The sequence below is a fragment of the Perna viridis genome, chromosome 1, assembly GCF_037379345.1.
Source record: "Perna viridis isolate PV_CMFRI_1.1 ecotype Kerala chromosome 1, ASM3737934v1, whole genome shotgun sequence".
Lineage (NCBI taxonomy): Eukaryota > Metazoa > Mollusca > Bivalvia > Mytilida > Mytilidae > Perna > Perna viridis.
The window spans coordinates 70,129,675-70,141,995 of NC_142445.1; the positions used below are offsets into that span (position 1 = coordinate 70,129,675).

Genomic DNA, 12,321 nt, shown 5'->3' on the forward strand with positions numbered 1-12,321 from the left:
TTACCCATTCATTAGATATTAATTTGATTTTAATAAATGCAATTGTTTTCACAAACATTCAATGACAAATCATACTTTTAAACCTTTAAAAAGTGAATTTGTTGCTTATTTGTCTACAAAAACCTAATTTTGAAATGGAAAATATTTATATTTATATTTACATTTATATTTATATTATTTTGAATAAATGATATATATATATATATGTTGCCCTATTTTCAACAGATTTGAGAAAATTGGCTAAAAACAACCAAATAGCAACGGCAGTGTTCTATGTAGATTATTACAAATGACTTCTCCCATCTAATATACACTCCCTGGCAGAAATGATGCAACATGAAGTGATCTCAAGAATTTAAAAAATATCTTCTGACGGCTGCAAAAAAAAATGCTGATGGAGTTATATGATCCGATATGTGAATCTAATAATAATTTTCAATCCCTATCAATCGAATTGAATTGTGAAAACAGTGATATATTTAATCACTTGTGATTGTAGATTATGTCAAAGATGTTGTAGTAATGAGGTCGAAGATGAAATACATCTTCTTTTTGACTGTGATAGTCTATCTGACCAAAGAAAAGATATAGTAACAATGCTAAAAATAATTACTGCAAAAATTCTTAAAATCTAGAATCTACCAAAAAAAAAATGATATGGTTGTGAGTAATGAAAATGAGAAATTATTATCAGCATTGTGCATATTCATCAAGAAATATGAAAAGTTTTGATGAAATAAATCTATTTTATCGCTTGAACCTTATAATTTCCCCTTAGTGAGTTCTAGAGCACCTTCCCTTGATGAATCTTGCACAGTAGCAATGTTAACCTCTTGCTGCTGTGCATCATTCTTGAGGGGAACCACTATTGGGGATGATTTCATTATAATATCTGTAGTTGGTTCTGATAACCTCTGCATTGTGGTGATGTAAGTTCCTCGCTGCTGTGCACAGATCATAAGATGAACTACTGCAATTGAAAAACTTATTTTCTTCTTATATTATTCCCTGTTGATAAATTTCATATACTAGTATATAGTGATTGATTGCTATAATAATGTTGCCATTTTGTTGATCGTATATCTTCAATTACTACTGTGCTGTACTTGATCCTCGAGAGCCCCTAACTGGTCAAATATACTTGTATTCTTATGTAATGTTATCATGCTGTTGGCAGTGGTTTTGGAGGAAATTATGAGAAGTGGCCATTTTCAGGATTTTATAAAAGATATTTACAATTTGAAGGGCCATTTGTTGAGAAACTGCATAATTCTCTTTTAGATGAAAGGTCATTTCCAGCAAGAAAGGGTAAATGGCCTCTTGGCCCCTTGCCTTCGAAACCCCTGCTTAAGCCAAAAAAATCAGGACAGATTTTGAAGTTCAGTATTAAATTTTTGATAAAAATCTTGACCTGTGTTTCTCAATCAGATTTTAGATATCTTATCTGAAGCAAATATGTTTGATGAGTGCCCTTTAAGCAGAGCTTCTTTCGCCTTTGATTGACTTTCAAACTTGTGTCCAAACCTGTTGTTGTGTCCATAATGAACAGTTAGTCCGTATACTAAAGTGTGTCAAAAGCTGATATTGTGTTCACACTTACCTCAAGTGAAAAGTGTTCAACACGTCGTTGTATAATGCTGTGCTCAATGAAGTTCTTTATTCAAAACCAAACTATTTATTGGACCAGAAGCCGCAATGTTTTTTTCTCAATTAACAGATAAAAAATCCCAACCGTCATTTTGTGCAGGACACCCAAACGAATAACTATACCAACTTTTATTGAATTCTGTCTTGTATTTATGAGATGGGTATTTTTTATATTGAAAAGGCGAAAAAAATGCCAAAAAGGGTCAATAACTCGAATATGGCTTAACAGATTTACAGAAAAATTGGACCACAGATAGATGTTATCAAGCTCAACACTTTAACCTTGTGTCAGAATTTGGCTAATACTAATGGTTTTGGAGATATGTGCAATAACAACTGCTGTCTACACCTATGTTCTATTTTTAGTTACAGTGGCCATGTTTTCTACAGATAAAAAAATCAACACATCAGTTCTATGCAGAATATACTCAGGGACATTCACATCAATTTTGGTTCTAATTGGTCGGGTAGTGGTAGAGGAGAAGGCGTGTGAAAGTTATATTAATCGAAGTACTCATGTACTGAATCAATTTATATCGATCATGTGAATTTTTACGCCTCAAATAAGCGTCATATCGCAAAAATATGGGATAAAAAGGAAGTACGGGAATCGAATTCAAACGTATTTTAACATAAGTTTATTGTTAAAAATGGTTAATATTGAACTCCTTGTTTTATTTTTAGATTCACCACTTGATTACGAAGGACATTTTAAAAACACACACACCAAAATTCATAATGCATCGTAGCAGTGCGCCATTTTGCGTAATATTCAGTTTCGATATCGGCTCACATGGAACACCTAGATGAATGAACATAAAACTCTCCAATATAGTGCATAATTGAACTACAAATTAATTTTCAGGTCGAAATTCAATTTATCGACCTCCAGGTAAAAACTGTCTGTTAAATCATTCAAACTTAAGCCACAATCATTGAAGTAAATCATATCGTTAGATATATCTTCCTTGCAACTAACTACACTTCTCAGTTGATAAGGTTTATAGCTAAAATGATACAAATTATTCCATAGACACCTATGTGTTATGTGAAAGTGCTTAGTTTCTGGGTACCTAGTCCAGAGACGCGTACATTAACATAAACGATAAAGTCTTATAATATAATCACAGGGGCATGCTCCCACTGTCAAATATGCAGCCTGACTAGTATATAACGCGAAAAGGGGGATCCCAGATTTGGGGATAACTCGCTTCAACTCATTTTCCCCTCATAAAATCGAACGTATTAATATTTACTGCTCTGGAACCAATCTAATAAATAAACACGGGTATCACCACCAAACACTTCTTATTTTACACTGTCGGGTTACTTATTATATAATGGGAACAAGCCCCTGTAATATAATTTAACCAATCACGCCTTGTACAGAAAACTTTAGCCTTGCACTTTTAAGGCCTTGGAGCATCTACAGTTCTAATTTAATAGCATACACAAGGCCAAAATAGCCAAATAGAATGATTATTGCAAAAAGTAATAACACCAGACCAAAAAAATGACACAATACCCGAGAAATGCATTATCGAAATTCCTTTTGCCATCGTCTACGCAAAGTTTCATTTGTATTTGCCATCTCCGGGCTTCCGATGTCACGAGGCAGTAAAATTCACGATACAGTTGATGATACTTTGGGATGATTTCGGGGGTTATGCTACCCTTTTGTAACACAAATGGCCAAAAGATGAGCGGCAAATGAAAGCCTGAAACCCCTTTCTTTATACAAGTTTCTTGATCGGAACCACTGCCCCTTTTATCCGTCAGGGCCTGCATGCGATATCTGAAGACAATTCTTCCAATTGGTACTCAGCAATCATCTATATGTTCCAATTCTAAGATTGAAGACTTTATATTTTGCAGGGTTTATTTCCTAGCTAAACATAATATGGTTTTTTGTGTGTTTAAAAATAAATAGGCAACGTGAACATATCGACACTGAACGACTTGCTTATTCGGGTAAATGCATTAAAATAAACATGTAATGATAAGAGGTCATCTATTTTTGATTACAAACCAAATTAATCAGCATATTTGGTTAAGTCCATATATATTAACTCCACATGGCTCACAGAATTACACGGACATTTGACCATATATACATCTCATCATGCTGAACACTTGTTGCATCATAAGTAGGCTGAACCTAACGGTTTTGGAGATTGCAAAAAACTACGGTCTTAATGTCTAAATGTTCTATTTTTAGTAACGGCAGCCATGTTTTCAATGGATCAAGAACTTGCACATCAATTCTAGGCAAAATACCCTAAGGAACATTCGTACCAAGTTTGGTTCTAATTGGTCCAGTAGTTTTGAAAAATTGTTAACGATGACAGATGCCAACAGCTCACATTGCCTTGATCTAATAATACCAAAATAAGTACTTTTTCAATGTTAAAATTAACTGAATGTGTTGATGTTTTCATTATGGTTAAGTGGTATGTGAACTTGAATAAATTAGTTTTGTATGGTTGGTTGTGAACGATGTATATACTCCAAAAATTCATTCATCTGAATTGTGATTGGTAAGCTTGTAGAAAATGCTGAAGTCAACATTTCATCCTATATATTTTAACATCCAATGAAAAATACCACAATGTTATTGGTTCAGATTGAGAATCCTAATGCAATGGAAAATAAACTGCTGCGCCACGAGTGCACAATTTACGCGTCCCCATGGAGGTCTAATGTTTAACAAACAAGAGGCTCTCCTGTAATGTTTCCTAGTGAAATCTAGAGCCAGACAAAAAAATCTGTTTCAATCCTCACAACTCCTACATCAGGCGACGAGCCATTTCGAAAAATTTTAAATGATCAGTTTCATTCCCATTGGTCGAGTAGTTTCAGAGATGTTTGAAAAAAAGCTAAAGACCACAGATGCAAAGTGATGGCAATAGATCAACAGCCAACTAAAAAGCTAGATGCTGGAATTGCTCACCTGGCTTCATAAGCAAAATTCATGGATTATTTCACAAGGTCAACAAAGCGGAAATTAAGTAGAGTAAAAAAAAGAATCATGACAGATGTAACAGAACTCTGCTTATAGCAGAATAAAATCATCCCTGCAATTCTTAACACTCACACCTGAGGAAAAATCAAATCCATTTTCATTGGGTTCTGTACAGTAGTTTCTGAGAAAATTTTTAAGTAAAAACATTTAAAATAGACACCATAAAAGAGTCACAACTCTCAACAGATTAACATGAAAAATTAATCCTAGATAGATATTCTCCATATGATGCCCAAATTTTCTACAAAATTTCAAATCCCTTGAGTAACTGTGTTTATAAGCCATTGTGCACATCTACATATGATGCCCAACTTCCCAATTCAATTTCATATCTAAATCCCTCGAGTGGTACATTACAAGAAATATTGAGTGATTTCTATATACCTCCAAAACTGTTTGCAAGGGAAATAATTATGATGGATCAATCACGAAGCAGTAGTAACTGATACTGCAAAGTATATTTTTTCCAACAAACCAGAGATAACTAGAAATACTAAGCGATCACATAGAAAAATTAAACTTCAAAATGGAATAGAAAGAAATTATGTTCCACCAAGCAAATCTACATGCGACGCCTTACAATTCTGCTTTAATTTCCAAAAAATCCCAAGAGCAGGCGAGTTTTTAACTTGTAAAACCCTTTAGTTTATCGAATTCCTCTGGTAATTATTATATTCATGCACACCTATTAATGGGACAACATTCCTATGCATTTGATCAAATGACCTGGTATGGTTAAGGAATATAAGATAAAATGAAGTTTCCACGATTTATTTTGATATTAATATCATTTGTTTCCTCATATTTTGGAATAAATGCAGCCTATGTGTTGCACGAAATGTTGTTTATGTGTTAATCACTTTTTTTTACCATGGCTATGGTTAAAGAGCTTTGAAGCACATCATATTAGAATAACAAATGTTTGAAATAATGTTTAAATTATTTACAAAGAAAAGCTAAATGTTAGAAGTATTATGTATGATCCACCAATCAAATCAATCCTTTGAACAGTATGAAATGTGGACAGGATGATTCCTATAAAAGTTCTTTTGTGTCGGTATAAAAAAGGTACAGAGCCAAGTATTTTAGCATACAATGCAAATTAATTCTACAAAAAGACCTTTTTTTAGCAAGGCCCTTCCTTCTTCAAAGATACAAGTAATAAACACAATAGTTTGTTAGTATTTATTGCAGAGGAGTCTGGTAGCACAGATGACTGCATGAAGCATTATATACATATCAAATGACCTACACTGAACACTGAAAACAATGTCATCATGGACCCTGAATGTCATCTTCAACACATGGTAAAGAAAGCTTGCACTGAAACCATTTTAACATTAATGTTACACTTGAAAACTGTGTACAGTATTGAAGGTTGATTCAACAACCATAGCACCATTTGCTCAGTATTTAAAAATATCAATAAATATATTAAAGTCCGGCATTTTCTCAAAATGTTTAGCAGCACTTTGAAGTTTCCTGATAGCACTAAATAAGGTCCCTGATGTTAAAGAGTCCTGAGTTATGAAGCAACAGCTTCTGCTTCCTGAACTACATCACCATTAACTTTGTTTTTGTCTGCATCCTACAACAGAAAATAATTATTATAGAGCACGGAAAATGACAAGCTTTCACACAAGGAATTATTCAAGAGCTGTGCTCAAAGCCCTTCAAAATAAAATGCTTTGCAAGGCCCATTTAGATCTCATTATAAACTACATGCATAGAAGTCATAAGGGAGTAAAGTTTTTAGTCCACCTTGAGTTTAACACCCACCTTTGAAAATTTCATAAAAATTTGTTGACCAAAAAATATTTATAGAACAGAACTGATTACCAGCTTAAATATAAATCCAATGTTTACTGCAAGGTGCAATCTTACTTCATCTAAATATAATAAACTAAGAACTGGTTGTTACACATAACCCTAAAGAGTTAGCCAACACAATGACAACCTTTAGAGCTACGAGTTGGTAGATCCAGCGATGTTTACCGTTGTTCCATTCACAGCAGCATCTCCTGAGCCATCTTGTTTGGTTTTCTTAGGATCTTGATCAGCACCTTCCTCTTCTTCTGGTTTCCTCTGAGAAAAGGCAGAATTATATACAACACTGAAAACTGATACATTAATGCTACTAACATTAAATAGGAATTTCCAGTTTCAATATTTTTGTCAAACGTCTAAATGACAAGTGCTTCAGATAATTATTGATTCAGTCAAATACTGATTTTTCTGTGTAAACATTTCGAGGTTATCGTATTTCATTACTTTTTATTGTTTTTTGAGTACTTGAATGCATTTCAGGTGACCTTGAAATCCCCTTTTGGCCTGTAAACCCTTCTAAAAGTTGGTTTTTTTTGTACCTGGTTACCCCCCTTTTCAAATAACTTGACTCAAGTATGGCACCCACCTATTGTCATAATTATTTGGTGTAAGATTTTTGCAATTTTTTTTCCTTGATTGTATGTCTGAAATATTGTTTTGTAATGTGTTCAAGCAATACTTTATTTTGTATTTTGCAGAAATTACCTGTTTTACTGCCAATAAATCTGTGTGGGAAAGATGCTCATCTTTTGGCAATACAAGACATTGCAATCAAATTGGTCAAAGGACTGAATACTGTTATTTGATGTTGACTATGTCACTTACCTTTCGTCTAATAAGATGGCTGATATTACTTGCAGGCTGTAAAAGATAGATCACATACATGATAATCGGGTATAAACCAGATCAATATACACCCATCAAAGCATAGAAATGGTTCTCTTTTAAAGCAGACTTCTTTCATCACACAATTAGAATTTTCTGTTTTCAGTGGTACAATGGTATTACCCTATCGTCTGTTAACTTTATTATATTTATGAAAACTTAAGTGAAACTTATCCCCTATCTTTTTGAAATTTAACATATTTTCCTTAGTTTATGGAGGCTTTTGTCCAATTCTCTTTGGAAACAAGGAGCTAAAAGGAGGAAAATAGGATCAATAGAATTGATAAAGCTTGTTGATCAGATTTTTATGATTCAGATATTAATCTCTTCCTTTTGAAATTCCGTGGAAATTTTTTTTACAGAATAGGCCGTTTTGGAAACACAAGGATAAAAAAAATGGGCCACCCCCCTCGAAATTGACTTTTTCAATTTTTGATCAAATTTCCATTTTTTTTTTTCGTTCTGCAATGGCAATGGTAAGTATATTTTTGTGGTCATTTACGAAATTTTACCTTGCTGTCTGATTTACTTGGTTCTTCTTCTTTACCTTCTGATGATGAACCCTGAAATTTTTTTGCAGTTAATACTTTGATAATGGACATGTCAATCAAATAACTCAGGAACATTTAAATTGTGAAAATTAGTCTAGGCTTTTCAGTTATTTCTATTGGTACATTTTACTAAGCCTTAACCAGTAGTCATAATATACAGCTGTGTGATTTTTTTTTATGCCAATTCTTTCATATTCACTAGAACTTTGTGAGTGACCTAATTTTACTTACAAATCCTACAGCTTCTTTGGCCATTGCCTTCAGCTGCTCATAATTCTTCTTTTCTTCTTCAGAATCTTCTATCTACAAAATACATTTATAAACTTTCTATTGTACAATTTGGTATATCAAATGTCCAGAAAGTTTCAGAAGCAACACAGTACTTAGGTAGTGTTTTCCTTTCTTACCATGAAACACATTGGTGCAAAAAGCAATTTTATAGTTCCAGTTTTCAAATACATGATAAAACAAACAAGCATCCCGAGATTATTGCATGGCAATACAAAATCCCCTACTGGAAAAAATTTCTGTTGAAGAGAACACAATACAAGTCAGCATTAACTTTTAAGTCCAAGGGCCATAACTCAGCCAAAAAAAAAAAAAAAATCAAAACTGATCTGTAACTTGCCATGGTACAGCAATGTACCAAATATCAAAGGAATACCTGCATGCATGAAAATACAAAAGGCTCCCAGGCACCTGAATTGCTCACCTGGTTAAATTTTGTCTTTCAATGGCAATAACATTAACAAGAAGTTGTCTAACAATTTTGACCCAAAAAGACTTTGGTAGGACTTATCATAAGGACCATTACATGGCTTAACAGATTCAACATGAAAATTTGACCACGGCGAGATCTCATCATGCTGAACACTTTCACCCGTGTCAGAATTTGTCTAAACCCAACAGTTTTGGAGATACATGCGAAAAACTACAGCCTGACCCCTACATTCTATTTTTAGCAAGGGCGGATCAAAAATATAACACATAACTTTTGATATCCTTATGAATATTTATACGAAGTTTGGTTACAATTGGTCAAGTAGGGTCAGAGGAGAAGATTCTGATATAGAATGAAACTATTTTTAAAATTTCCACTTAAGTAATTTTTTAATCTGACCTGAATTCCATGACTAAAAATTGAACAAGGGCTGCATGCTATACATTCTAAGAATACCCCCCACCCAACCTGGAAAAGGAAAGACTGAAGCATTGGTAAACAAGATGTCAGAGCGAGGAACCTGAAAAGAGGAGACATGGTAAAAGTCCTCATGCAATATATCAAATCTCATAAGGAGCAGAGAAATATGTTATGAGTTTTCCATTATGTACAGCCTGAAAAATGACTGTCAATCTGTAAACAAGAGGTAGATGGGTGAGGATCCTGAAAAGGGGAGACACGAAACAAGTCATCACGCAAAAGCAATATACTGTATATTCTGGACTAGAAGTCGATGTGGAGTACAAGGTGAATTACCCAATTTTGACCGAAATCGACCAAAAAATTCTTCCAGCAATGTTACCAAGTACAAGATTTTTGAAAATGAAATAAAAATCTGTTTTTGTTAAAGTGTATTTTATCCGTGAGTTTCAATTATTTTTATTGAATGGCGTGTCAACGGCTCTGAAGCCATAGATCATCAGGAGTACGAAATCGTAAACATGTGAAATGCGGGCAGCCATGTGTGAAATAAGCAGGAAATTTGTTTGATGAATTGGTCATAATTACGAGCGGTAATTAGTAAACAATATTACCTGGTATTACGAAATACAATAAAAAATAGTTGTTACCTGCAAATTTGGTTGCAATTAGCCATTTAGATAACACCTTAACTAACTATAATTTGAGTCACGTGCGAATGTGTCACAACATACCGTAAATGGGTATAAATTTGCATATTAAAGGACCGATCACTCAAAAGCACTCGATGTTTTCCAAGTTATAAAAAGAATTTTATTAGCGTATCTTCTAGAGCTTATTTATATTTTAATGGTTTCAATGCTTCAGAGTATTATTAACATCATCGTTATCATTCATGAAGGATAGCGGCAATGATCAACAATATTCGAATCCAATCACCGGTTTGACTGTTTGAGTGACGGCTTTCATTGATTGCAGTTTACCAAAAATTTTGAATTAAAGCAATCAAAAGTGAACTAAACAATCTAATGAAATGCATTGTTGTTGAAAATTTTTCATGAAAAATCCTTTGATAAGTTGAAGTGGACGACAAGTCGAGGCTGACACTTTGCTGAAAAAAAGATATCGACTTATAGTCCGGAAAATACGGTACCAAATCCTAATATATTCCTCCAATAGAAGCTAAGAAACCTGTTATATAAAGTGTAACAGATGGACAGACCAATTTCAATATAGCCCCTAACAAGTCAAAGAATACCTGTATTTTCATTTAAGACCAATTTCAATAAAATTTTCAATTTCATAAAAGGCAGGTTAATGCCACCACCCTCTCCCTGGATCCACCTATGAAAATAAACCCAGTAATAAAAAAAGAAAATAAATGCAAGTCCAAAAACTATTACAATGAACCTTTCTTATTTATATACATTTGTTAATTAAATTTCTCACCACATAGTAAACAATAATCATAATAATATAATACACTTACATTAATGAACCCCATTCACAACAGATCAATAACAGTATGCAAGTACACAAATGTATATTGAGTAACACCTAAAAATAGAACAATTTGTGTGTTGTGCAATTCCATCCATATGTATATGCCCAGACCTAGTGTGGTTTCTAATTCCTAATAAATACAAGTATCATAACCCAAAATGAATCCTTGTCTTCCTCTTACTGTATGGCACCTTGTGATATAATTCCAAGATCTTAAAATAGTTGTCAGGACATCAGAAAAATAAGTCACATGACCCCAAATTAGTCCTGGCTTTCCTTTCGTGTGACACCTTATGTTACAATTTTAAGGAGATACAATCAATTTCATTATTATTCTTAACTTAAAAAAAATGTTTGGTTTCTAGTCCCTTTAAGGTTCTCATTCCTTAACAATTTTCGATTCCAACTCTCTTTTTGTGGACCGAGACATTGTTAATACTAGATAAAGCGATGCCCCCGCATTTAACCTTCATACAACTATATCATAACTCATAATTGTAAAAAGCACTTTGTCAGATGTGTTATTGTGTCTGTGAGACACAAATGATGTGGTTTTGAGTAAAACTCAGCATAGCTGAACGAAACTTAAACTCAATCTGTAACTAATCATGAGACTCACATACAAAAAATCAGTTCAATATCTTCAAGGATTTTCCAAAAAAAACTTCAGGGACGGACAGGGGTAAAAAAAAATGCCCCCCAACTTATTGTTGCGGGGGCATAAAAAAGATCCATTCACATCTACTCAAGTTACTGTCCAAACATAAAAATTGAATTGATCTTTTCAAAATAGTTCGTCATAACATCTATCTTAGCCTTCCTTTGGTAGAATGGCTCCTTGTCCTCCAATATCAAAGAGATTCATTCACTTGAGGTCAAGTTATTGTTCTAGTTCCCTTTTCAGCCCCTAATTCCTAAACATACCAGACTACCTGTATTGTTCTAGTTTCCTTTTTGGCCCCTAATTCCTAAACTTACCAGACTAACTGTTGTTTTATAGCACCTTGCGGTAAAATTTCATACTGCAAGCAGAATAGGAAAAAGTGTGGAAAATTTGCCCGACCGACAGTGAAAACCTAAAGTTGCCGGTATGGGAACTAATAAAACGTATCAAAATCCTTATGACAAGCTGTATTTCTTATATAAAATAAATGCACCCTAGACAATACAGCACACACTATAAATTTTGTCATGAATAAATCTCTAATATTGTGATCAAACCTTTTGTCTCATGTCAGGTAATAATTGTTTGATTTCTTTGATTTCACTTTCAGCTGCTGCCTTGACAGGATCTTCTGTAAAAAAAATACTGTAAAGACAATAACCCTTTTCAAATCAATCAAAACGTTAAACCCTTCATTTTAGAGGCATTAGACAACAATACTCCTTCATGCACTTCAGCATTTAGTGCCTACCCTTCCTATAAAATTAAGTTGAATTCCCTTGAGTGGTTTGGGAGTAGTTTCAGTTGCCAGGTTTTAATGTGTAAGGCCCTGAAGTTGGATTTTTAGGCAACGCATAACAACTCTATGATTATTAACATTACTAAAAAGAGAGATGGTTTTCAAGAAAGAACAACCAAGTTAGTCATTTACAGATATTATTGCAATTGCTATGTAGTACCTATTATTCGCTTAATAAATGTTTAACCTAACATTCCTATAAAACCATTCAAATCCAATGAGTGGTTTAGGAGTTGCACCAATGAGGTTATAGTATGTTGATAAGAAACCCCTACAGTTGGG

The 12,321-nt window shown here is 33.6% G+C and overlaps 1 protein-coding gene across 6 annotated transcripts in view; it reads right to left on the reverse strand.

Moving 5' to 3' along the window:
* Nucleotides 1-5,840: 5,840 nt before the first annotated feature.
* The window catches only part of LOC148630193 (protein HGV2-like), a 28,202-nt gene continuing 21,721 nt past the window's right edge, over nt 5,841-12,321 (reverse strand). For 3 of the 6 annotated variants that reach the window (XM_088562747.1, XM_088562738.1, XM_088562721.1), the window contains 6 exons: nt 11,798-11,871; nt 8,164-8,235; nt 7,894-7,944; nt 7,322-7,357; nt 6,665-6,754; nt 5,841-6,257 (listed from right to left, as the gene is read on the reverse strand). In XM_088562747.1, the coding sequence (XP_088418873.1) occupies nt 6,195-6,257; nt 6,665-6,754; nt 7,322-7,357; nt 7,894-7,944; nt 8,164-8,235; nt 11,798-11,871 (386 nt within the window). In that variant the 3' untranslated portion in view covers nt 5,841-6,194. Of the gene's footprint in view, nt 6,258-6,626; nt 6,755-7,321; nt 7,358-7,893; nt 7,945-8,163; nt 8,236-11,797; nt 11,872-12,321 lie in introns of all 6 variants that reach the window. The other 3 variants (XM_088562729.1, XM_088562754.1, XM_088562744.1) reach the window with 3 other exon arrangements.